Raw genomic sequence first — 27,799 nt, forward strand, 5'->3', positions numbered from 1 at the left:
GAGGCAGAGGCAGAAAGATTTCTGAGTTCAAGGCTAGCCTAGTCAACAAAGTGAGTTCCAAGTTGACAAAGTGAGTTCCAGGACAGCCAGGGCTAAACAGAAAAACAACAACAAAAAACCTTTATAAAGTATTCTGATACTATTTTGTTAAATAGAGGGCAATTGGATCCTAGTTACTGGAATAAAAGCATTTTTTTTCTTCATTTTGTTGGTCTCTATTTAGATTTGTTTTATTAAAATCCTGCAGATTGCTTTAATATTAAATGCTATAAATTAAACAAAGACATGAGTACATTCAGTACAGCCTATGAAGCATTGTTGTCCCTATGTCCAGCTATCACACCAAGTGACCTCACCTCACCTCCATATTGGGCATCTGTCCATTTTACATCTTTTCCTATAGCAATCTGTCAGCAACAAAAAAATACACGTATGCCTATAAACAATAGCCAGCTGCACAGCTAACATTTACTTTCATATGCAAATGATATGACATACTTAGCATGCAAATTTGCCACAGGTACGAAATTTTCTCCTTTTGGGATACAACTTAGCAGATGTAAGGTGCCATGTGTTATTATTGACTTTCGAATTTTCTAATGTTTATTTTCTCAAATGTACTAAACACATGTTTACTAATCCCTTTTGGACAAAGATACATACATCCACCTAGAAACCAGACTGGACATCAAGCTTATCAAAGACTATAGTGACAACTAAACTGAAGTTATAGTCCATGGAGTTTTATCTTTATGACAAAGAAAACTTAGGAAAATAACATCAATTCAATCATTACTGAAGAAAACATGAGAGTTTGGCTTAAATAACTCATTTGAAGGGAAGTGGACCGGCTTCACACACACACACACACACACACACACACACACACACCCCAACACCCCTCTCAAATACTATGCCCAAAATTTTAACACAGAATATGAAGGAATATTGTAGTTCTGAGAACCTTAGTAGGCACCTACATACACAAATAGTACCATTCTCTATATATACCATGTTCTTCCTATACATACACATCTGCCATAGGAGCATAGTGTATAAAATACACAACTAGAATTAATCACAATATACTGTAGTAAAAAAAAGAAAGAAAAACACGGAAATACAGTCACTGCCTCTTACTCAATTGTCTAGTTGTATAGAAATATTTTCAGATCTCCACTGACCTCAGGTAGCCAAGCACCAGCCAGGGTTACTGCACTTTACCTAAGGGAAAAATAAAATGTGGAGCTAGAGAAACGACTCAATGATTAAGCACATGTACTGCTCTTTCAGGACCAGAGTTCAGTTCCCAGGACCCACATCAGGCAGTTCCCAGCCATCTGTAACTCCACCTACAGGGAAATTTGTGGCACTTACCCACAGAACTGTATCTATAATAAAAAGATAGAAATAAATTCAGAAAGAAAGGAAAACAAGGAATCTAAACGGCCTGCCTCAGCCACTGACTCTGTAAAGAAGCTCTGGTCTTTCCCTGTGAGAAGAAGGTGTGTCTCTTCCCCAGGCTGAGAATGCCCAGGGCAGCCTTGACTCCAGAGGGTTCTGCCAGTCAGTTCCTAACTAGTTCCTTCAGAAGAGAAGCAAAACTCCTTTTTCTTCTTCTGGATTTTCTCTTACAAATGATAAGGATATACAAATTGTTCTCCAGGATGCTTTTCCTTGCAAACGTTTCTGGAAGGAACATGATTACATTTTAAACTAACAAGAAAAATAACTTAACAAATCGAGAATTTAGTGATGAGAATATTGTCTATATGTGGAAGGGAGGGTATATTGCAATGTCTAATAATTTAAAAGTAATACATTCTATGATAGCAAAAGAAGTGGTTAGGGTCATCTCCTTTTATCAAAATTACAAATCACATTTATACACAGGCATGGTGATGCTTTTTCAAACCTTGGCACTCCAATGGCAGAGAAAGGCAGATCCCTGTAACTTCAAGGCCAGCCTGGTCTATTTAGTGAGTTCCAGGCCAGCCAGTTGCATGGTGAAATTGTAACTCAAACACCAAACAACAACAACAAAAAAACTACATATGTGGGCTGGGTGCCTAGTATTTGCCTCACATGCAAAGGTACTGGGTTTGAGTCTCAATATAGTACTGTCACTATGACCACTAAAATAACAACAACTGTGATTAATCAATTACACTAATCATCTTTCAGAAATATATTTTGTTTCCTAGGAAAACACAGAAAGGCAAACATTCAAGCTTTTTCTGGCTACGTAGAAGCAGAGAACAGAGGCTCAAGAACCTTCCCATCAAGGGTCCTGCACCTTGTGCTACTTTCTCCATAGACCACCATAGTTACAGAATGCAGAACAGGTGAATGCCACACAACCCAAAGTCAGATGCCTGCAGCCGTCCTCCAGCTTCCTGGCAATGCTTCGCTTGAAAGGAGGAGAGGAGGCGGAGGAGGTGGAGAGTCGTAAGAAAAGGCATATTCTCGGACACAATTCCCACAAACACGAATGCCTCTAGGTCTACTGTCTCCTGCAGAGAGTCGTGCACTGAGACCAGGGCACCCCACCAAGGTTTGTAATTTGGGATCAGGTCTCTCTAGCTTCTGTGACCTCTGTGTGGTGCAGCCGATTATGTGATTTAGTGCAGCCTCACTTTCTAGACAAGGATTAACAAGCACCAAGGGACACTCAAAAGCTAGAGTGAAAAATGTAAAGATAATATGTCTGGGGAGACCATGAAAACAAACACAAAATGCAGGCTCTTTTCTTTTTATGCTTAGAAGGGATTGTGATCAAAATGTAAAACAGTTCGAGCCAATGTCTGTGTTTTATTTTACACATAAAACCAGCTGGAACCAGCTGTCAGGAGTCCTTGGGGTCATAGGTGAATGAGGCATGCCTGAGGTTTGTGTAAAGTTGGGGGCCCAAGTGGCCCCTCAAGTTGGCAGATTTTACTGCTTTACAAACTCTCTTGGTCAGAAGCTCACGAGATTAAATAGACAGCTAAAGCTGAACTTCAACGGGAGGATTGAAAAGTATGTGTTAAAAGTATGTGCTAAAAGCAGCCCCACAGACATCTTCATCCCCAAATCCTCACTTACAGTGGTTAATTTCCTTGTATAGGGGAGGAAATAGGACATGCCCAGCAAAGGAAGGTTGTGTGTAGGTCAGAATGTCTATACCCAACAGCTAAGGCAGAGGGTCTAAATCACCAATGCACACCTCAGTGTGGAAGGTATACCTTGCACAGTCTAACAAAACAAAGAAAAAGCTGTCTCCAAAGATGCTCAAATTGGACACCAGGTTACAAAAACATGAAATAAAACAGGAAGCCTCATTTTGAACACTGTTGCCCTCATGTAAAGAGAAAGCCATAAAGAGGAGTAAAGAGGTAAGCAGGCACATTATATAAAATCTGTGCCCCAGGCACCTGATGATAGGACACACCTTCTACTCCCTATCAGCCCCACCCACTTGCCCAGCAGCAGACCATCTGTCTGTGCCAAGGGCTGCGGCAGAAGAAAACCTTCTGGAGGCCCAGCAAGCAACGTTAAATGACAAAGCCACAGGTGCCTCAAAGGTGCCTCACAGCTGAATGAAGCAAAGAGCAAATAAGGCATGGTGGCCAGAAGCAGGCCAAACCATTCAGCCTGTGCACCCACATGTGACATACAGAGCTCATGAAATAAACCTCTTCAGTGCACAGGCCAGAGTGCACTAGACAACTGCATGCCAAATGTATTGGTAGAACAATTCCTGAGAGGAGTTGCTTAACCAGAGGTTCACATAGGTTGCACTGTGGCTTTTTGTTGTTTGACATTTACTATGTACTTGGCACTCACTGGCCTAGCTACACAACAGAGTCGGTTTTGTCCCCATTCAAATGCTAGTTTCTTCAACCTCATAACTATACATCATAGTCTTCAAAACATACGCAGTACTTAGAAAGAAAAAGGTAGATTCCATTGCATAAGGAGGAACTGCTCAGAAAAGTTACTTTGGACCAGAATTGAATAACACTTTCCTTTGAAACAGAGTGGCCTCTGGGAACTGTAGTTCACAGGAACCAGGGACGAAGAAGAGGGAGGGGGACTTGAGCCCAGGAGTTTAAAACTTCCTGTCAAACATGAGAAAGAAAACAGTAATGCTTGGGGTTAAGGAGAATCAACCGGAAAAAGGAAAATAGGCTAGCATGCACACTGGTCCAAGGCTCCTCTGCCTACATCACTGCCCATCAACAGGGTGTCTAGTGTCCAGGTACCCAGAAGAGAGAATACACAGCTCTTAGGGTTTGAAGAGTAGCTTTATGGATAAAAAGAAGAAAACCAAAGAACTGAAAAAAAATACATGTTCAATAGAGGGAGTCCAGAGAAATAAGACAGGAGTGAAGAAATTATCACCTAGGTGGAGAAGAGAGGAAAATCTTGCCACCACACAGCTTTCCACTGTAAGGGCTTTGGAAATGAGTATTTACTTGGGAAAAAGAAAGCTGCCTCTGTGCCTACATGGGACTGCTGACCTCACAAGTCACATGAATCATATTTAAATGAGAATATGAGGCTAATGCTTCTGAAGTATCTAATGAATGTCAAGTACAATGTCCTCCAGGTAACCCCCTCCCTCCACCATTTCCCCAACCTTTCAGTTATTTCAAATCTCTCATTTATATTCAGGCCCTTTTCTTTCCAATATTTCCACATTATCATGGGTCTCTTCTTAAATCCTACTGAATCTTTTCATTTTTCCCCATGAATCAAAAAGAAGAATGAGAAGGCTGTTAAAAACCTCACTGCTGAAAAGAGAAAGAAATGAAGTACATGCAGCACCTTACCAAAAAGACAGTCCTGTGCCCCTTAGTCACACCCCTCGCCTGGGAATGACAGCTGAGTAAACTTACATCTGACGGCAGCTATCACAAGCAATTCTGTTTAGAAACTACTTCACAAAGCCTTTTTGTCAGTAATTATTACCTGGCACCCTCAAACCCACCTTATAAATCATCTCTAATTCAACTGAGCTATTTTTTTATGGTTCTGCAAGCCTTTATATTTTGGGTGCAATGAAGTAATTTTTCTTCTTAAGTGAACCTATTTAACTGTTTCTAAGTTTAACGAAGAAGAAGGACGAGGAGGAAGAGAAGCAGCAGCAGAAACTGCTGGAGACCAGAGAGAGAGAAAGATTCCACAATGAACAGTTCTTGATGCTTTTCCAGAAGACCAGTCTGCAGTACCCAACACCCACATGGTAACTCACTTCACATAATTCCGGTTCCGGGGACCTGATGCTCCCTACTGACATCTACAGGCACCTGCAGGCATAGGTGCATATATACACAGCCAGGCACACACGCAAACATAAAATAAAAATCAGTAAATCTTTCAAAACAACGACAACAACAAAAAGAGAGAAGTCAGGTCAGAAAACCTGATATTTGATAACGAAAAGAATGAATTGTTTGTCTTCAGTCCGGTAAAACGTAATACGAGAGAAACACAGTACTTAGTGTTCATTCCCACAACACAAGCACACATTCAAAGCTTTTTGATTTGTATGCAAAAAAGTGCTTTTTATCTTAGTATAGTTTTAAGAACTACATTATTTGTTATGATTAAATATAATATAAAGTTCTCCAAGTATCCCTTCTGGGGTATCTCAGGTCTGTTTTAACTCAGACACTACATTCGCAGTCCTCCTAGTGCTAAAAGGCAGCTCTCACCCTTGAAATCCGCCTCTTTATTTCTTGCCGCTCCTCCATCTGTGAAAGCCTGACCCTGTGTTATCAGGATTTCTTCCAGAAACCCCTGTACAGCCCAAGATTTACTAGTGAGAAACAGTGTCCTACAGAACAGAAGACAGGAAAGCTGAACATAAAACTGTCCACAGTAAGAAACTCAGTAGAAGAAATCTACCAAGAAACAGCTGTGCTCCAGCCCAAGCGTGGGCTATCATGAGGATTTTGGATAGAGGTGATTTCTATTTAAGAGAAGTGCCCAGTGATTCCGAGTTTCTGCTCAAAGACCAGGCAGACTACAGGCATTGCTGCCACAATGGTACCGTGCTGCCCTGGTGGGAACAAAAACCCCTTTCCTTTTATGCTAACTCCAAGCCTAGAGAGGAAACCAAGAGGCTGATTCTGGGTTAGAAAAACAATGGTTTCTTCTCTGCTGAGTTCTGTGGTCACTTTAAGACTCTATATTTTTCCATACAAACCACATTGACATTACATATGCTTATATTAGCCCTACTCTTTGCTTTCCCAAAGTAAGAACAGTTATAAGAATTGTCCATATGTGTTAATTCAGTGGCCCCTGCAGTAAGAGTGCTTAATGATACTCACAAAACAGGGTCTCAGACAGCATCTCCCAATTTATACAAACGCCCAACCACACATAAGCAAACGTCTAGCCATGAAATGACTGACCAAATTTTTATACGCTATATACTAGTTCAGGTCAACTTGCCGAGATGACTTCAGCCCAAGCTTAAGCATCCTAGCTCAAAGATGACTACGATCTCACCAATTAAAAAGTATAATATGAAATCAAAAGGTCATGAAGTAACCAACTACTCCTCACACTGACCTTGTTGCTCAGTGTCTGCTTCAGTTTTTGAAGAACCTGGTGCTACAGGAAGAGGGCGAGGGGGCCGTGGCTTGGGAGTGGGAGGTGAAATTCTTTTCCTTCCAATGTATTCAACGTAAGTTCCTGGAAAGTCTCCCCTCTCCCCGGTGGTTTCATTGTAGCCACTTAACCAGCCAATATCTTCAGGCCGGGCTTCCTGGCCATCACTGAATCCAAGTGCCACTAAGGAGCCTTTGTTCACAGTCAGAATGTCCCCCAAGTGTAGGTCGATGTCTTCCTCTCTCTCCTTCTTGTAGTCATACAGAGCTCTGTACTGGTAGCCCTCTGCGGTCATGTCTGCAGCTCTGCTGCCCTGCCACAGAGGGTCCGGCTTGCACACTGCAGTCTGCGTTTACGTTTTCAGGGAAAGTGAATTCAGAGAATAGGCTAAAATCCCTAACAGGTGTCCAGCAGAGCAAAAGGGACCACTATCCAAAGGTTTAAGAGAGGTGACTGGCCATCCGGCTGTCCATCTGTCCTCCATCAATGGTGTGACTGAAGACACTGTCCTCCCACGTGTCCTTCTCAGCAACTTGTCAACACCATGACTCCGGGCCGACTCTCACAGCGAGGCTCAATCCTCTCTGACGTTCTTGTCACATTGTCCATCTGTCATCCGATTTTACTGCCACACTCCACACTCCACTCTCGGCTTCACCTAGGAAAGCAAAAACAGGGCTTATGAATGAACGTCACACTTAGCCATCTGTGTGGATTTGAATTTCTACCCCCACTTAACAAGTACTTAATCAACTTGGCAGATGACACACAGGCCGGTGTGCTTGACACGGTATACAAAACCATAATTAGGAAGACCATCCCTGACTTCTAAGAATGCTAGGCGGGATAGGGGTCAAAGTGCTAGCATGTGGCAATGTTCTGGAGATAAGACTAGTACAGGAGGAACCAAAACATTAGGTAGACGCTGTAACATAAACTGGCACAAAATGCCAAGTGAGAAAGAGACATCAACCTGCAGGAATCTGCAGACAGAATGCAATGTGTCGTATGATCCTGGGTACAGACAGTACCAAGCAAATGCCATATTATACAAAGAAGCATAAAACAAAGAGGGACCAGTGAACCTGGGGTGGGAAGACAAGAAGGCCACCTGAAATGCACACCAACAGGAAATGGAAGCCCCCAAGTGTGAGCACGAGCACTGTGGAGAAGCTGCACTCAAGGGATCCCAGTCTGAACTCAGTGCCCAGAAGAAATGGGCACAGGGAGAGAATGGGGGTAAGAGCTCCTGAGAAAGGTGAGGACAGAGACTAGAGAGGCAGGGGCAGGACCATAAAGGCACATACTTAAATAGTGCAGTAGGAAGGGAGAAGGTGTGAAAGGTGAAAAATGCTTTCCGGAGGAAGTGCTTGATCCTGTGTTGCTGAGAATTCCATACCAATATTAGGCAAAGGAAAGCCAAAAGGCCTGATGGGCTCTGGAGAGGCAAGCATCCACTGCAGGGCTGCTAGTGATGGACCAAAACCTCTGGGTGAAGTCAGGAGTAAACCTGAGGTTTGGTAATAAAGTTGGACTGATTACAGTGAGATAAGAAAAACACACGAGTGTGTACTCAACACACACAGAAAGAGAGAGACAGTGAGTGGGGAAGGTAGAGATCCACACATACAAACACACTGTGGTTCAGTTAATCTGAGAAGTAAAGTCAAGGCTTAGATACAAAGTAAACCCTAGAAAGAGGACTAAGCAAGATCAGGTAAGCACAGGGGACCCATGGGAGAACGAACTAAGGCCTGATCCTTCAGGCCTCTGCTCATCCAGGAGCCTTCAATGTCCTTCTGAGATCCCAGACTTGCAGGCCAGTAAACGAGGATGGTAACTAGACTTCATTTCTTGAGTTAAGAAACGAAAGGAAGTAGCCATGCTTACTGCTACGGAAGTACTATGTAAAACAGGTTTGGTGGAGTCCAGGGTAATGAAAACTGTTTTCTTTTTTATTGCCAAAGCAAACTGAGGGCAGAGCAATTGATGAGCCAAAGTTAAAAACTTGGGAGTCATCATGGATGGCTAACAGGACAGCATGAAGTAGAGATCCAACTGCCCTCCACTTTATCTCTCAATGTTACCTTTACTGTAGAGACTAAATTCAAGCTGAAGGTTTCAGTTCATCAACCGTACAGTAAACAAATCAAAGAAGCAGCCACACAATCTCAAGGTGCCGAGTCAAGGGGGCTTTTCTAAGTCTACGGAGTGAAACACTTCAGAGGCTGAGTATTTCAGGCACTCTTCAGGGTAGGCATCTTAAGAAGCAAAATCTAATCACAGATTAATTGTTATGTTGGCATTCAGAAGTGTAAAGATTTCAGCTTCACATGGCTAAAGCCTCTTACCATTATACAATAACACTCTAAAGAGGGCTGATATTCAAAGGAAGTAAAAACAAACACTGGAGATATTTGTGTAGCAGAAATATTAATCTGGGATAGTACTCTACTTTGCATTTCAGGCATCAGAGAAAAAAATTAATGCAGCCAGTGGAGCAGATGAGAAAAATAAGCTATATTACGTTTGAAGAAGGCCTCTACTTTGAAAGATCCAGAATCAAATTAAATACTCATTGCATAAATTCACGCAAAATGTAGAACTAGCAAATCTCATTTTTTTGTACTAATGTGCTCTGTACAAAAGAGACACAGAACTCCAAAGAACATGAAAATTTACATATCCCTAAATGCTTGGAAACCAGGCAATATGCCTAAGAATAATTTAATTCCTTCAAATCTGCCCTGAGATTTTTGTTAGCTTTTCCTGGCAATGGTGTCTTTTGGGGAGGGGAAAGTCCTAAATCAGTAGCCTGGGTAGAAGATATCTTTCTGCCAGCTGGTGCCTAGCACTTCCTCAATCTCAACCACCCAGAGGACTAGTTTGGTGGGATTCTCAGTAGAACAGGAAATGCAATGCGTCCAGCCCCCAGCAACCAAGTAACAAACCCCAGCACACAGCAAAACAATAGAGCCAGGCATGTTCCACACGGGCTACACAGAACCTGCTCCGTGCCTTTTAAGGGCTTTCTAAACCTGAGATCCTATTGAATGGCCTGGGGCTAAGTAAGCACAGGGGGTGAAACTTGGGAGGAGTCTGATAACTGTAGGAGTCTAGATCCTGGAGAAAATGATCCCCACCCTAGAGAATCAAGAGGCTTCTGCAAATGCTCTGCTTCTGCCACTGCCACTATCAGAAGTCTTAAGACCTCTATGAGACTCTGGGTCTCATAAAGAAAGCCCAGATCTCTCAGGGATTGCAAAGAGAGCATGCCTGTCTTCTCAGATGCCCCAGACATGGCCAGGAAGATCAATGCAGACGGTTAAGGTTAGCAGTGAAGGTGAGGGAACAATGACTCAGTGTTGGTGACAAGCAGTTGAAATTGAGAGAGCGCAGACAAGTCATTTATTTGGGTAAGAACTTGATCATGTGGTGACAAGGCTTAGGGAGACCTTGGCTGGACAGAGGAGGCAAGCCCTCCTCTCTTACTGCACCCTGCACACTTTCTCTTGCCTGTCATGCCCATTTAAATGAGACTGTTATCACAGCTATCACGTGACTGGGAGCTGTGTCTCCATCAACCCAAGATAACCAGGGAACTACAGATATTCTCACTTGACAAGAGAACAAAGCCAAGTATCTCCAGCATGACTACACTGAGCACCTGAGGTAGAATCTAAATTCAGTTCCAGTCACTTTTAACACCACCATAACTTTCTTCTGGACTTCTTGGGCTTACATGTCCAGGGGGCAGCTTACCCACAGCAGCAGTATCAACAATGCAGTGTCCTGCCTACTCTGGCTGGTCCCCCATGAGAATGTTGTGGACCTGCCTTCACAGCAGCCACACAGATGAGTGGGTCTGGTTCCCACACACCTGGGCAGGTTAACTGGGGAGTGCACCTGCCAAGAGCACGACCCAGCACCTAAACCATGCAAAAGTGCTTCTCCAGAGCAGTTCCTTAAAATGCAACCTTGCCCAAGAAGTCCATAAAGTCCAATAAAAGGATCCTGAGCTTCTGAAATCCTGCCCTTCTGTGTCCTACAAACTTAGCTCTGCCACCTGTATCCCTCTTGGTCTCTCTGCCCATGTCACTCTCCTGGGCCTCAGATTGCACAATTCCTAACAACTTAGCTCCTCCCTGGAAAGATAAGTGAAGCATCTATCCAGAGTCACAAGGACTGACACATCTAGAGGACTGGCAAGCTCTTCCCCAAAATGTCCCCAGGACTACAGAACACCCAGCAGCCTGAAGAATGTGGAAGTGCCCGTGTGACCCTCCTGAAGTCAATTTGGAGTTTTGACAGAACAGATGTTTGCCCTTTCATTAAATTACACCTTCCAATCTCTTCAGATACAAACACCTGCCTGCCTGGTGAACTATTTCCACCCAGATTCACAGAGTAAAAGTTATTAGACATGTCATCACCGACATACTATTACTTTCAGATAACCCAGGCAATTTTATGATATAACCTCTAAGCTAATAGAATATGGTATGCTGCTCCCCAAAACATAATGGAATTCTGTCAAGAATTTATAAACTTATTTTTATATAAGGTTATACGCAACTGTCCATAATTTCCTTAGGAGAAATTATTTTGCTCCAGTTTTCAAACCTTTTTCATAGCTGACTACAGGCTCACTCACTGAAAGTAAATTTTCTTTCCCTGGTTAACATACTGAGAAATTCTCATTTACTCAAAGAAAATTGTTTCTGATGCTTGACAAATAGAAACACATGGCTGCTTAACGTGCAATGGCTCAGAAATAGGTTCTTCTTAACCTTCAAACCTGCAGGCATGGTGAGAAAGAACCAAACAAACTCTCTGAAAGGCGCTCCGGTTTTGCTGACTTACTCTATTCACTTTTACAAAGGACAGGGTGTGGGAGGCCTGATTGGGAAGCAGAAATAATGATTATCTTCAAATCCCATTTAAAAAAAAAATCAAGATGATATTTCTCTACTTTGCATTGCCACTCCATGATGAGAGAGATTAGTGTGACAGTGGGCAGCATTAGCAAGTGTCTATAGTTAAGACAAAAAGGACTCTGGGTGGGTACCCTACACCACCACATGCAATCCTTCCCCGTCCAATGTGCAAGCTCAGAGTCCTGCACAAACATCCTACTCAACTTATAGTCTTCTGCAAACAAGAACTGTTACTTGAAGAAAAAAATCTGTCTACCTTTCAAAATCCCGGAGGTCATGGACTATGAAACTGATCCTAGTAAGCATGGGCCCAATGTTACAGGCATCTACTCTCAATTCATTTCTAAACGTCAGGCTGAGTGTGCTGCCTGCTGCCACACTTCAGGCTGGGTAGCCAGTGTGGGTAAGTAGGGTGTGGAGGCTGTAATTCTTGCCTGCAAGCCCTATAGGTGTAGTTAGTACACACCCAGGTGACACAGTAAAGAGACAGGACTCCGAAGCAGTTACAACACTGGGTGTCCCTGAGCACACCAAGAAGAGGAGTGAAGAGAGCTACTGCAGCTCACCCCCAGCAATCATACTAGACTGAGATGGTCATGAAGGAGAGTGCGAGGAATTAAACCATAGTTTATTAGCTAAGGAAGAGATCCCCACCACCCAGAAGAGGTGTGCCTGTCCTCCTGCAAGACAATAGTGCAGAGGGATTGAAAGGGGGCCATGGGAAACGGTGTGAACTGAGGGAGATGCCCTAAAGTGCTTCTTCTTTATGAGAAAGCAATGGTAGTCTTTTAAATTCATGGCAGGAAGGACGAATTGTGAGCTGCAGCTAACAGCAACTGCCTTGGCCCATGCCAAGATATGTAACCATGGGCAAGTTGAGTTGCTGGAACTTCCTCCCTCTATCACCATGTGAGGTCAATGGAAGCAGATCTAACCCTTACTAGGTCATTATGAGGATTAAAGGCAATTACACTAACAAAAGCACAGAGCTCCACAGCACCAAGCTTCTCAGTACAAACTTTGTACAATTAACCCTGACTCAGTGCTCTGTGTGCCAGGCACAGTTCTTGGAGTTTGCTGTGAACCCTTACAAGTGCTCTAGAGTAATTCTCTGCCCCATTTTGCAGATGAGAAAACAAGCAACGCTAAGACAGTGAACTGCAGTTACAGCATTCATATACCACCTGGTAACAATGGACCGCTGGCTCTGTCAGCACAAATATCACTGCCATTTGCACAATGCAGATTTAAAACAGAGACAGGTGCCTGCCAGGAATTTTCTCTTGCTGCTTTTCAATGCTGCAAGCAGTTCTAAAAGAAGCCTGAAGCTACCTAAAATAAAACTCTGCTGTAAATAGAGTCAGATAGAGCCTGCCTATGAAGTTAGCCCAAGTATCTCTCTCTCCAGACCCAAGGTGGAAGGTGGTTCAGGGGATGTGTGGGAGGGGTAGAGAAATGTGCCTGGTGGCAGGGCACAAGGTGGGAGTCAGGAAGCTGTGTACTTGGGTTTCATGCTGCCCTCAAAGAGGAAAAACTGAACAGTCATGCAATGCCCCCAGAAAATGAAGGCAGCTGGATCTTCCTGGGACAAGCCCAGTTGTCAGGACCACTGACTCATTCCAGGAGGAAAGCAAGGGGCAAAGGCTGAACCACTGGCCAGACACCTCGCCTGTAACTACTCAACACCCACTGGCGGAGCCTCCTGACCCTTGGGCCAGGCCTGCTCCTATGACTTCAATTCTCTCCCAGGTGATCATTAACCAGAGAACTATTTTGACTTACAGGTGCTTACGGGTATATATTTGATTTACTTTACGGTTTGCAAAGGAGGCAGAACAAGTAAGCTGGTACTACACTTATTGCACATTTCTCCAAAAACCAGGGGGTTGGGGGATTGGGGACTAGCATGAGTCAAACAGACAAGCTATAAGTTTTTAAACACTCTATCTTCAGTTCATTTGGCTTGGTGTATAAGAAATAGCCTTAATTTCCAGTAATTTAGGCAAGTGGTTTCAATAAGAGTATTGGCAAAACCATAACCAAAAAAAAACCAAAAAAACAAAAAAACAAAAAAAGGATTTCATTAGAAAGGAGGCTTTAAAAATTGCAATGAGTGTTTTAAAAGTTAGTCACAACTGTCTTAAAAAAACAAAACTGACAGTTGAGTTTGGTGACAGAATAGATCGACATGAAGGGCTCAAGAATGCAAAGTTCTGCTACATCAAGAGTTCAAGTGTAAACTACATGAGACACTGCCTCCAAACTAAGTACATTCCCCCACATACAGCTAATAATCCCTTCAACTCTCGGGTGACTTTCTGGTTTCCAAAGCTTCATCAGGATGCTTCATTTCCTGCCTTAGCTGGCAAAGCCCTACATCATGCAAGGGGTGCTGTGTTTGACCTAATATGCCTAACAGACTAACAGGAGCTAATTCCTTCTTCATGTGTACACCTTATTCGTGAGAGATTAAAAGTAAAAGCTCACATGCAAACATTAGCTCAGCTTGTATACACTACTTGACCATAAAACCATTTTCCCCAGTTGACTCATTTACTATCTCTTTATCCAATAGAACACATTTTGCAAGTCAAAAATGCAAACACAATAAAAGCTGAACCAGAACTGTTCCTATTTTAACAATATGTAGATGATCTTCTCAAAGTGAATGCCGTTAAGAACACTTCATTTGAACTACTTAGGAGAAAGAGGAGCAGAAAAGAAATTTCAGTCAGCATAGCAAACTTAAAAGTTCCATGGTGTTCTCAGGAAAAGTTTGAAGGAATAGCCAATACTTTTAAGGGTACAAAGTCTGTGTAAGCGGAATAAACTTGAGCTTAAGATTCAAAGCCTTTAAGACATTAGCCTGAGAGGGGAAGAGAGAAGAAAAGGTTAACAGGGGAATGAATATGAACAAAATATGGTACTACATGTATTAAAATGTCCCCAAACCCACTGTTGTATACAATTTATAAATTTAATAAAAGAAAATAAGGACAAGGGGTGCACCACTCAGGTTAGGTGCAATTAACATTTCCAAAAGATACATGCACACCACCCACCGTCAGCAAGCCAAAGTACATGTTTCTATAATGTGTTTAATTGCTCAGTTTTCCCAAACTAACTTTATACTAGAAATGTACCAAAGACAGACAGACACACACACAGAGAGCTAAAGAAAACAATAAATAGAGTGTGTGGGCAGTGAAATACTTTTTTAAAAACATAACTACAGTGCATCCCAGATGTGAAAAAGCAAAATGCTATCATTAAAATGCAAATAAAACAGCAGATAACAATATGCACGTGGCTAAGTTCTGTTATGCAACGAGGAACAGGTCCCAGTGCAAGATGAAAGTCAAAAGCAAACGCCCACAACAGTTTGAGAGCCAGTATCAGCTCCATCCAACTTTCTTCAAATCATAAAAACTGACAGATTGCTGTAGAAAAGTAGTGTGGGCCTTAGCACTTAGAGGAAGGCAGCCAGCGGTGGTGTTGCACAGAACCTCTCTGCATGGCAAGGACTTTCCTCCATTTAAACCTGCCTTTGAACCAAAAGAGGTGCAAGAAAAACCAGGATCATTTTCTTTGTAATAAGCAAAACCACATGTTGTCCAAAGTTTAAGCAACTTCTGTGCTTAAGAAAATGATCTGCTTGAGTGCAACTGTCAAAAAAGAAAGAGAGAGAGAGAGAGAGAGAGAAGAGAGAGAGAGAGAGAGAGAGAGAGAATGGCCCTTGGGGTGCTGGTTCCCTGCTCAGTAACAATCAATGCATGGGCGTCTCACCTGTGCAGAAGCCCCTGAAGTCCTAATGACATTTACTTCAGAAATCTACTAACCTACTCTGTGACAGAAATAAACCCATCTGCCTACTACAAGCTCCCTTAGCTCATAATCTACCATCTTGCAAGTGCTCAACATGGACAAGCTAATGAGATATTAAGATGGGCTCGGTCAATCAGCTTTGTGAGTAATCCTATCACCTAAAACTTGAAACTCTGATCTCACTGAAATGTCAATCTCGTGCTACACTCAAAACCCGGAACTGCTTCATCCTTTCCTATTTTACACTGTCTGACAAAGAGGAAAAAGACAGGAAAAGAAAGGGAGGAAAATTAAGCCCTAAAATCATGAAACCCTAAATAAAGCATAAATTCACACCAGTACAGCAATAGAGCCTGCAGCCCCTTCAAGAATTAACGGTGGAAGTGAGACCTTTCCGGTATTACTAGCGCCGGGAGCAGAATTCCCCTGAATCCAGTGCCGGCACACAGCGTTCAACATGTCACAGCCACTCAGCTCACACCCTTGCGTTATTGTGCGCGAAAGCTGGTTACCAAAATGCATTTCTGTACATGCGTGCCTGGCCAGAGCGTTTCTATTCTCTTTGTCTCGTGATCTGCCGGGCAGTTTCTGCCTTTGGGAAGGAAGTGGCTTGCAGACAATTCCCCCAAGATATTTTAGCTCCGGCTTGCACGCGGGCCGGTCCTCCCCAGCCCGCAGCTTATTGCTGGGCAAGTCCCTCCAGGGTCGCCCCGCGTTAGGAAAAGCTGGATTTCCGGGCGGTGCCAGGATCCCACTCATTATGCCTCCAGCAACCTGCCCAAGCCCGGCGGGCGCCAGACGCCGAGCTAGAGCCCTAACCACCGGCCGCCCCAAGGCGCACTTCCCCCACCCCGGAAGGGGAGGGAGGCAAACTTCGGAGGGCGGGGGCTGGGGGCGAGCACCCAGGACCACCGAGGCCCAGCCGGGCCGGAGACCCCGGCTGCGGCTGCCGGGCCTGGAGGGTACACCGTGCTAACGCAAAGGCAGCTATCCAGGCGCTCTCCTCGCGTGCTCCCGGCCTCAGAAACCTGCAAGGCGATCGGGGACCCTCGGAAGCGTGAGGTGAGGTGACGGAGGAGGAGGGAAGCCGGTGACCGCTGGCAACTCCAGGACCGAACGCGCCCGGCGACAAGCAGAGCCGGCCCGGGGTAGCACGGAGGAAATGAAAGCAGGAGGTGGCCGCGACCACACAAACTGGTCACTGCCCCAGAAGGCTTCCCAGTGGCCGAGAGATGCTGGCGACTAGAGGCTGGCAGCCGGCTTGCTTCCCCTTGAGTGGCTCGGCAACAGAAGTGGCTGCCGGTGACAGGAAGAGCAGCGGCCGTGCGCGTTCGCACCGCTTCCCCCTCCCGGGCACACCGGGACCCGCCGCCGCCGCCTACCTCCGGGTCGGCTCGCTTCCTTCCTCTGCCTGGCCTGGGCTTCAGCGGCCTCTCAAGCTCACAGGCTTCTGCGATCCAGCTGCGACCCGCCGGCGCTTCGCTGTCCCGGTTCCTTGGCTGCACAGCCGTCCTCGCCGCCGCCGCCGCCGCCGCCACCACCGCCGTTACTGCTGTTTCCTCCAACTCGGCTCCAGCTGCTGCAACTCCTCGCCTGGAGCCCGCAGCTCCAGCGTCTGGCGCCAGCCCCACCCCGAGCCCGCCCCTGCGTCCCGCCCCCAGATACACACCAATCAGCGTCCGAGGCCCCGCCCCCATCGCCGGAGCCGCGCCCTCCGCCTCTGCCAGTCTCTGGGCGGGCTACCAGGGTCCAGGCGTTGCGCTCCGTGCAGCCGACCCTACCCCGCCCCCACCCCACCCGCGCTGCCCTCGCCTCCGCCCCCGGCACGGGGTGCCCTGAGCGACTGGACAGCGCACGCCCTCCGCTATGGAGCGCTCTAGCTCCGCGCGCTTAAGGCTGCCTCGGCTGCGGGGCGTCTCCCGGCCCGAAGCAAGGAGTTCAAAAGGGGATCAGGAAAGGTGGGAAAGTTCAGGCCTCCCTGGAACCCTGCTTGCTGTCTGCGAGACCCTGCCTCTTTCGAATCCACTAGAGTGTCAGCACTGTGGCTGGGTTCAGGAGGATGCTAATGCAATGGCTCGCTAAAGCGGGGAGGCCCTGTAATTCTTGGCCTCGCCTGCCCAGCTTCCCTAGTGGTCAGAAAAACCGCGCCACCCGGCGTGGCACTCACGGGGTGAAGGAGGGGTGAAAGGGTGAGCTGGAGCAAAGAGTGCTCGCAGCCTGCAGCCGCCTGCAAATGCCTGGCACGGCTGCCTCCAGGAACCAAGGCGGGACTAGAGGAAAAGGAGAGTTCAGTAAGGAGGACGCACACCAAATGGTCTCTGGCAGTCCTTGCAAGCCAGAGCCTATGTAGGTCATTCAGCCAGTCCACGCCTTCTAATGCTTCCGATAGGCTGGAGAAGCTCAAATGAAGTCTATGGTTTCTTAAATGTAAAAATGTAGATCCTTGGAGTATAAACCACTACGGAAGCTGCTCAAGAAAAAAGTGATATAGGCCCAACCTTCCCATAATAAAATGTCAGCCCATGTTTTTTCCTCATAAAAACGTTCAAGAACTCATGGACTTTTTAAATTTTGCTCCCAAGATATGATTTATTTTGTTGTTCAGGAACCAACCCTTCTTGCCCAAAAGTTCCTTTTTCAGCTATTCCCCAGTGTTGTCAATAATACTACTTTTTCTTAACCAAGTACTTAATCTATTATCAAATTCTAAATGTGGTAGTATATTCTGTGAGTTTTTGAAGTAGAGGGGAAAAATGAAATTCACAGTTTATGTTTAGCAAATGCAATCACGTTTAAAGGTGACTCCCATTCGAACAGAACAAAGATCTCTCAGTATACTATTCAGGTACTAAAGCTTCTGTTACTCTTGGTATCTGTTAAAGACAAAAGTAGTGTGCTACCCACATCATATTTAAGATTTAACCTGGGGCTGGAGAGATAGCTCAGTGGTTAAGAGCACTGACTGCTCTTCCAGAGGTCCTGGGTTCAATTCCCAGAAACCACATGGTGGCTCACAACCGTCTGTAACAGGACCCAATGCCTTTTTCTGGTGTGTCTGAAGACAGCTATAATGTACTTATATATAATAAATAAATAAGTTCATCCTTTTAAAAAATTTTATCCACCATTCAGGATGTGGTGACAAACACCTGTAATCCCAACACTTTGAACCTGGGACCATAGTCCCAAGTTCAAACCAGCCTAGTCTTTATAGGATCACTCTAAATATTGATTATGTTAATTTGTATAGGGAGATCCATCTTAATTATGAGTAGAATCACTCCCTGGGCAGGAAATTCTATTCTTTAGGAAAGGAGAAAGCAAAATGTGTGATGCATGCATATATTTTTTGTTGCTCTTTTCTGATTGAGGGTATAAGGTGACCAGCTAGTTCAAGTTTCTATGGCTTTGACTGCTCTGAACTATTAAACGCTTTCTCCTATAAGTTGCTGCAGTCAGAGTATTTAATCATGGCCATTAGAAACCAAGATAACAGGGCACATTCTTTGTAGTCTGTGATGAAGAACCCCCTGGAGGATGACAATACTATGTGTTTCCTGTGGTAGAAGTCCTTGAATCCAATCCAAACTGAGACAATTAAAGTGATAAAACATTCACAAATGTTTTCCTCTCCTCTGAAGAAGCTGAAAATACAAACATGGCTAGCTCTCTCCTCCCTCTGTGCTCACTGGAGTCTTGGAAAGGGGCTCCAACATAGAATTCTATTCAGCCATAAAATTCCCAATTGCACTTCCTCGTGTAGAAAGGTCTTCAGCAATTGATTATGCACTTACACATTCTTTGACTTTCTTTTTTTCATTATAACTGAACACAACACACAGCTATGTCCAAAGAGGGTCACATGAAAAGAAAATAATTTTTCCATACAAAGGCACCAAATAATCTGTTTCATTTGTATTGAATTCATACTTTCCCACACATCACTGCTATAGTATTTCCATAGATTTTATGAATTAAAAGCAATAGCAGAACAATATGAATATTCATACTTGGAGGAGGTGCCCGTGTGTCTATGTATACATATTTACATGTGTATGCATGTGTTAGTGCATGGTGTACTTAACAATGAAGTCTCCCTCTCTCCACCTTATGTATTGAGGCAGGGTCTCTCAACTGAGCCTGAAGCACCCCATCCCATAGTACAATTAGCCAGTTTGCACCAAAGATTTTCTGCCCCTGCACGTTGTGCACTGAGATTTACAATCAAGCCCCTATGCTCATATGGCATTCACTTGAAAGCTAGGGATCTGAACTCAGGTACTTACCCTTGCAGACAAGTTCTTAGCCTTAAACTTGTGTTTTTTTAATAACTTCTTTTTTTTTTTTTCAGCAAAATCTTATCTGGAACCAAAAAAATGTAACTGTTATAAAGCAAGATGATTTGATAATGCAAAGGGACCCACCTTTCATTTCCACAAAACCTTCAGATAATTAGTACTGTGAGCATCTTATTGGAATTTACTGGAAATATAAATTTGTCTGTCTTTCCTAAAACAAAGATGTCAGACTAGAGTGTAAAGGGAAAAACAGCTGTTTTAGGAACACTCAGAGCCGTTTGTTGTATGCTGGGGGTTGGGAAGGATGATTGTCCTCGGCCTTCCTAGACATTGGGGAACCCACCCAATAAAATGCTCATGTGTCATGTAGACACAGTGTTCCAGTTTGTTTTCTATTGATGGGAGAAAGACCATCACCAAAAGCAACTTTAGGAGGCAAGGGAAGGGCTTCCTTCCTTTTACTTCTACAGTCTATCATGAAGGAAAGTCGAAGCCAGAACTGAAGAGGTTGTGGAGGAATCACTTGTATTCTGCATAAAATCCTCAGCTTTCTTTTTTGCACAATCCAGGATCACCTCACCAGAGGTGACATCACATCACAAATGCAGAATACCAGGTCCTATCCTAGACTGCCTGGATCACAAGCTGCAGTTGAGCAAGATTGACAGGTGATGCATATACAGAGTAAATGACGTATCTAAGTGGCCCTCAGTCATAAAACAATGTTGCCTGGAGTTTACCAAAATCCAGGTCTGCTCTATATCCCCAAGGTAGATTCTCTAAAATGTCTAGAGGTGAGCCAAGAACACCAGTCATTTCTAAGCTTCTTCACATAATACCAAGGTGAATCCAGCTTTTACCGACTACCTTGGAGAATTCAAGTAGGAAAGATGTCTTTAGCAATGTCAGCAGTAGTCGAAACATCTGATTTCATGAAGAACAGCTGATACTGGAGGTTAACTGATGGTTGCCACCTAGACTGTAAGCCCAGGTTTTCCATACCTTCTGGCTTTTAAAAAGAAACTGGAAATCTATGCTTCTAGGAAATTTCCTAAGTCAGAGAGTTTTTATTTTGTTTTTGTTTGTTTGTTTTTAATGTAGGTCAGGCCAAGAGTATTATGGTCATCTCTGTGGGTTTAAAATAACTAAGTTAGGCTGAGGGTGTTCGGGTTATCCTCGTGCTAATACAAAGACGTGAGTATCTGACATCTTCTGTTCTTCATGAACATTGTAGGCACTTGACGCCTCAGAGTTGGGGACTGTTGAGGATCATGTAGTCTTTTTTCCAATCCTTTTCTTTCCCCCCATTTTTTGCCTAATAGTTGAGTAGTACTTGGGGTAAATCCAAGATGTGTGTCACTTACCTCAATATCTACAACTATTTTGAGTATCTAGGATAAATACATATTAGACAGGATACCGAGGAAAAATTATTGACCAAGACGCTTAAGTATTCCTATGAGTCTCATCTAGTTGTAATGAGCTTATACAAACTATTGCATGCGGATTCTGAAAGAGTGAGCCTCCCCAGTGTATTCTAGAGAGTGAATTAGGGCATAACTGCATGCTCATAGATCTCTGATGATAGCACTCCCCCTAGAGCCCTTGGCTTTTGAGAGTTCGTGTAGGTATGAACATGCATGGGTACACATAAAATAGTGGTAATTGAATACAGGGCTTCATAGACCCGTGCTGTCATGCTTTGTGACTGCCTCCATAGGCATGAGAGAGAAGCAAGTATTCAGTGAGCATTTCAATTAAAGTTTGTCCAATATCTTCTCTTAAAACCCTCTTCAGTAAGAAGGTAGGCTTTGAAGCTATAAGATTGACTAAGTAAATACAATGTGAAACTAGCACATTTTATGCATTTTCTTGAAAACAAGGTAAGTTTTCTCAATTTTGTAGCTTTATCAAATGGTAGAGTATTTGGTACTTTTGTATCCACTCAGTAAGGGAGAGAAGCCTAAGCTGGGAAGCCCTTCTGGGTTACTATATCTGTAACTGTTAGAATAGTACACTGTAAGTGCTGTTCAGGCAGCACAGCTGGGAGGCTGAGAAAACAGAGGCAGATCTGAGGGCAGATCAAAGGGGAGAACACACCAATAGTATGTACATGGTGTGAACCATCACTGGGCATGAGACATGTGAGAAGGTATGTACGAGAAAAATCTTCCATGATCTTCCCTCTCACCACATAAAAATTAACTTGAAGTGGATCAACTTACATTTAATAGCTAAAGCAATAGAACTTCTCGAAGTTTTGGAAAGGCTTGGAAAAGTTTTCTAAAATATTAAGGGACACACACACACACACACACACACACACACACACACAAACTTGCACTGAATGAAAGGAAAAAATATGTTGGACTTCATCAAAATTCAAATAATATTTTTCAAATGATATGAACATAAAAAACAAAACTTGGTAAGAATACTTTGGAAATATTTTAAATTGAATAATAAAGATCATAGTTTTCACAAATGGTCAAAGGGTTTCTGAAGAAAACTTTAACGAAGAGAATATGTGAATGAAAAACCAACTCACATATAAAAATCCATAAGGAAGTGAAAGTTAAGACCATAAATATTCATCAGACAGTATACATCATGTTCACATGAGCTGCATCCAACAACAACTCAAAGTTGGAAGCTGTCCAAATGTTTAAATACTACCATGTTACACGGCGAGAACATCTATGTGTGTGTATGTGTGTGTGTGTGTGTGTGTGTGTGTGTGTGTGTGTGTAGGAATACTTTACAGTGAACTTGCTGAACATAGATAAACTTTTTAAAAAATCACACCCAGTGAAAGAAAAATAAATAAATACATTGTTCCACTGATATGAGATATCTATACTAGGAAAATTTGTAGAGAGAAAGAGTTTTCAGAGTAGGGGGGCAGGAAGGGTTTGGTGGGTGCAAATTTTTTCATTTGAAGCAAACAGTGGTCATGGTTATATAATGCTGTAAGTATAACAAATGCTACTGCACTACACCCTTACAATAGAAAAGATGTTTAATCTTATCGTATCCATTTTAACACAATAACTTTTTTAAATTAAGAACTAAATTTTTAAAGAAATGTTATTTTACATTTTCTAAGTTCTCAATAAATGATTGTTGGATTGAAAAAGGAATATATGACAAGATAATATCTATGTACCTAATAGAATGATGGAAATTGTAAAGTTGGTGGCAGCCAATGACTGGGCAGAGAGACAGAGGCTTGATTTTGAGGTGGTTCCCTGGCAAGGAATGCAAGGGAAGAGGAGAACACCATTGCCAAGGAGAAGGTTGAGGCCTGAGTCACGTAGGACAGAGAGATAAGAGTCACTGCCAAGATGTATGAGTTGGGTCATTGTCCATGTAGGTTGAAAGCCTGGATCCATGGCAGCCAGGATGGAAAATGGGTTTTAGTAAGTAATAATTCAGGAATATCAGAGTGCAGGGTGTGTTAGCTGTGCAGAGGTTTGGAAGTTCTCAGCCATTGTGAGGGTTAAGGAATATTAAAATAGAGGAATGTGTGTGTGTATGTGTGTGTGTGTGTGTGTGTGTGTGTGTGTGTGTGTGTGCGCGTGCGTGCGTGTGCGCGCGCACGCGCGTGCATGTGTGTGTGTCTTTCTAACACCTAGGCAGATAGTAAAGAGTGTGCATACCCATCAGGGAGTTTAGAGTAGATTAAATAAGATCACTTCATGACTATATGAAGTATTGGCAAGAATTCGGGACAAATGTCATCCCATTACATTGTCAGAGATGATGTGGAATGGGACAGTCAAGGAAACAGTTAAGTAGTTATTTAAATTAAATGTGCATCTACAGTAGTATCAAGCTGGTCCCCTCCTGTAGAGGAGTGGTTGGTTCTGATGTTTGGATTTAATTGGGAATCTGTGAGTATTGACATTGAAGGTCCTTCTCCCCAATTGGTTCTTAATCAATCAATAAACATGCCTGCAGCCAGTGGCTGGACAGAAAGAAAGATGATGGACTTCGAGGTTTCCACAGGCTGGGAGAGAGAAGGAGAGATGGAGATACTTGGTGGAGATAGACGGAACAGACTCAGAGGTATAAGGGGCATCTTCCAAAATGTAGGCAGAAAAGGAAAGTGGCCCGTAGAATGGCAGACAGAAAGGGTCTTGTGCACCAAGACCAATGATCTACACAGAACAGAACCATGCAATTAAACTGAGGACAGATTTAGAGGTGTTGAGCTAGGAGTAAAGGTAAAAGCATGCTAACCTCGGGAGGCCTAGAAGAGCCCAGCCACAGAGCCAACAAGACAGGTTAAAAACAAGCTAATATCTCTTTCATTTGTGGATCCGAGGTAGCTCCTGGGCAGTTGCATGCCTGCAGCTCACTGGAAGCTCAAAGCATTGCAGCCAGTACTACTCACTGTACCTTCCTAAGTGTTTGTTCCAGAGCAATGAAAGCACAGGCGCGCAAGAAAAACTGCAAATGCTCATACAGGTTTTATTTGCAGTTCTAGGAGCAACAAACAGGTGAGCAAGTAAACAAACGTTGCCATCCTCTCATAGTGGAATAGTACTTGTCAGGAGAAGAAGGAGGAGGAAAAAGAGAAGATGGAGGAAATGGAGGAAGAACAAAAAGAGGAAGAGAAAGAAGAAAGAAGAAAAAAATAAACTGTTGATACATACAAACTGATCTATTTCAAAGTATGATACTGCAAAGAAAAAAATGATCCAAAATAAAATGGTTAAATGTACTTAAAACAAGCTAAGCTGAGATTAATGACTGGCTACTGATTTGGAAGATATAGGTATAGAGAGATACCAAAGGCTAAGCAAAGGCATGCAGAAATTTGGAGGCATGATGATTATGTTCATTTGGTTTATGATCATGAGTTCTTGGCCTCAGGTATTTGTCAAAATTCATTAAATTTATCTTTCAAATATGTTTAGTCTGCTATGCCAAGTATACTATGGTAAAGATATAAGAAAAAAGAAAGGGCTATCTTTCCTCAAAGCATTCTACATTCAGCCAGAAGTTTCAATGATTAATTGATTTTGTTTAAAATAATAGGAGTTTTCTAACGTCTTCCAAAAAGTTGCTGTAATAAATATTCAAGTCTACAAAGTTCATACCATTAGTGATGTGCTCTTTGATATGATCTAGTACAGAGCCTGCATAGGAGCCTGAAAACCTCCTTACTCACCTTATTCCCTTCCTGATTCTAAGGCAACTGAGAAACAGAATAATTCAGAGAAAGATTGCTGTTTCTGCTGCTGTTTCGAAAACAGCCTCACTATGTAGCCCAGGCTAGCCCGAAACCGATAGTCCTCTTGCCCCAGACTCCCAAAAAATTGAACTAAATGTATGCCCCGACAGGCTGGATTGAAAGGTTGCTGTTGATGGATAAATGGTGGTAGAGACTCTTGTAGACTATTTCCTCCTGATTATAATAATTCTCCCAAATGCCTGGTGGAATGTGGATCAATATTCTGTGGATTGTCTGATGAAAAGGAACATGTTCCTGTTCCCTCTCTTCCTTTTTTTTTTTTTTTAGACAGCACACAGTTACCACACTTTTAATTCAAACCTTTTAATTAACCCTTTAATTAAGACCACAAAAAGCACAATTTTCCTACAATTTTGCGCTTGACATAGCATTAGATTTTATTTCTACCTCATAGAGACTAGAACTTAATTACTTATTGCAAACTTAATGATACAAGATTTTCCCCACTACCATTCAGACAGTCTCCCAGAATTATTTATTTATGTATCAATTGCTATATTGATTTCTTTTCTTTGAGGTCATTTTTCCCCAGTGTTCTAGAGTGGCCTTATTTTGACCCAAGCAACAGTCTGAGATCACAGGAAGCATACCAGCTGAATTCCAGAAGCAACTCTAAGGCATTCTCTCCTCTTTTTAATCTGAAAATGAGCTTGCATTAGGAGGAAACAGGGAGGGTGAACATGACCTAAAAGTGAGCTAATAAATTACATTCCTTGGTGATTCAGCTAATTGGAAATTTAGCCCAGAGTTGATTGTATTCCACACCCAAGCCTGGAGTGCTGGCACACATTGTCAGGGTGCTGCTACAACTGTCAGGGTAAAAGGATTTGCTTAAATATGTCCTCGTTGGCACTGCCAGCATAAAAACCAAGAGCAAAGTCACACAGATAGATAAAGAGCCCTTTATCAAAGAAACTGTGTTGGACAATGTCGCAGCTCAGAGAATTTGCTAAAAGAAACCCCAGTCTTTGTTCCCTCCATTGGACGGGCCCCAGAATTGTTGGGAGTGCTGACACAGCCTAGTCCGGAGTACCCACGGAGTGCTCATGCAGGATGCAGGAAGCACATGACCCCCAGCCAATCCCATAGCCTTTTCTCTGGTCCCACTATGATGTGCCTTGTTAAGAAAATGCTTCTGGCCAGGTGAGACTGGTTTGCCAGCATGAGTTCTTCAGCAGCACTGGGATCTTTTTGTTCAAAGTCATCATTGGGTGAACACATGATGCTAAGGAGCATTTTCTCCCAGCAGTCGTAAATGAAGTGTGTTGTGAAGGTGTGACTGGCAGTCATGTAGCATGTTTAAGATGCTGATCACTTTACTGCAGTGTTGGAAGCAGTACTTTGTCTTTCTGTCTGCAGGGATCTCTATTAGGATGGCTTTCATGTCAGATTTGAATGTTTAGTTCCTTAAGAAGCTTTTATAAAAGTAATTTGATTTGATTCACTGGCCTTAGATAATAGGCAAAAAATGCATAACAAATTTCATGTTGAAAATGATATAACAGTCTCAGGGAGGTCACATCTTTAGGCCCCGAACACAGGGATGCACAAGAAAGAACAGAACTTTTGCCTCCCACTTGAGGACAACACCACGTGTCACCCAGTTTGCTTTCAATTCTGCATTCTAATCTGCCATATCTGGGCACTTTCATCTAAGACTGTAAATAACTAATCTATTATCTGCACACATCAGGGAAGAACTTTGGGAGAGTTCTAAGAGGCCTTCAGATAGTTTTCCCCCCATCTTTGTATAATATGCTGCTAGCTTGACTTTGGTGTTTCAGATGAGGAAGCTGGGCCCTAAAAAATTTTGACAAGTGTTTCTCTGCTGCAAAGGTATTTGCTGCTCTGAGTCATAGGGCTGGTTCATGCCAGCACCACAGTAAGAGTTGAAGTACATTCTAGCCCCAAGGCTGGATGTATGGACTCTTGCCTTATGGTACCATTCTGGATCAGCTTGGAGCCTGACAATACTTAGTGAATATCGCAGGCACCAGCAACTTACTGAAGAAGAGCTTTATGACTCAAATAAATGATCACAAGAAAAGTCAACAATGCCCCTGTAAAGGATTAATAATTGTGTACAAAATTCAAGATTTATAACCACAAGAAAACGAGGAGCAATGACGATATAATCTAAGGTAAAACTTACCCAGACCCAGACCTGGAATGCTACAAAATCCTGCACCACAGAATTTTGGGCAAAGAAACTGCAGGTTCCTTGCCTTTTCTTTAGTTACTGAGTTTGAAAGGAAAAGAGAATACAAAGCCATTCTTCCGAAACGTGCATGTGACTTTGGATGTTTGTAGACATACTTTTCCCAATTCTATCACACAACCCAGATTAGACCCCATTGAAACTGCGTGCCCACATCCTCCTCACTCATGATACAAGCTTTGTATCATGCCGAAAACTGGTGTTACTAACAGTAAAAGTATAAGTGTTCTTCCTAACTTGTAGTCAGTAGCAGAGAGAACTTCACTGAGTTGTTTTTTTTTTTTTTTTTTTTTTTTTTTTCCTCCCTCATTCTTTCTTGGAAGGAATCCAGAAGCATCTTGACTTTCTATGAGGGTACTTTGCCAAAGGCTATTAAGGCCCTGTGTCATAGAGTCAAAGGAGGATTGTGACATGATTGTTAATGTTAAGTTTGAAGTATGTTCTTTGATTGTATCTGAACTCTCAAGTAGAATGTTCCTGAACTGGGGAATGATTTGCATATATTAATTCATTTCATTTCTACAAATGTCCTATAAGAGAGTTTCAGTGACATCTTTTCATTTTACAGAAAAATTTAGAAGTGAAGCATTGATCTCAAGCCAGTTTGTTGCAGACAAGAGTCTGCATACTATACACATAGAGGGACTCTGGTCCATAC

The 27,799-nt window shown here is 43.1% G+C and overlaps 1 protein-coding gene across 1 annotated transcript in view; it reads right to left on the minus strand.

Moving 5' to 3' along the window:
* Positions 1-16,947, minus strand: part of PIK3R1 (phosphoinositide-3-kinase regulatory subunit 1) — a 76,350-nt gene extending 59,403 nt beyond the window's left edge. The window contains exons 1-2 of the mRNA XM_080933774.1: positions 16,748-16,947; positions 6,565-7,261 (exon numbers count right to left, since the gene is read on the minus strand). Of these exons, the coding sequence (XP_080789900.1) occupies positions 6,565-6,898 (334 nt within the window). The 5' untranslated portion in view covers positions 6,899-7,261; positions 16,748-16,947. The remainder of the gene's footprint in view (positions 1-6,564; positions 7,262-16,747) is intronic.
* Between the last annotated feature and the right edge of the window lie 10,852 nt (positions 16,948-27,799).

The sequence above is a fragment of the Micromys minutus genome (genome assembly GCF_963924665.1).
Source record: "Micromys minutus genome assembly, chromosome: 20".
Taxonomy (NCBI): Eukaryota; Metazoa; Chordata; class Mammalia; order Rodentia; family Muridae; genus Micromys; species Micromys minutus.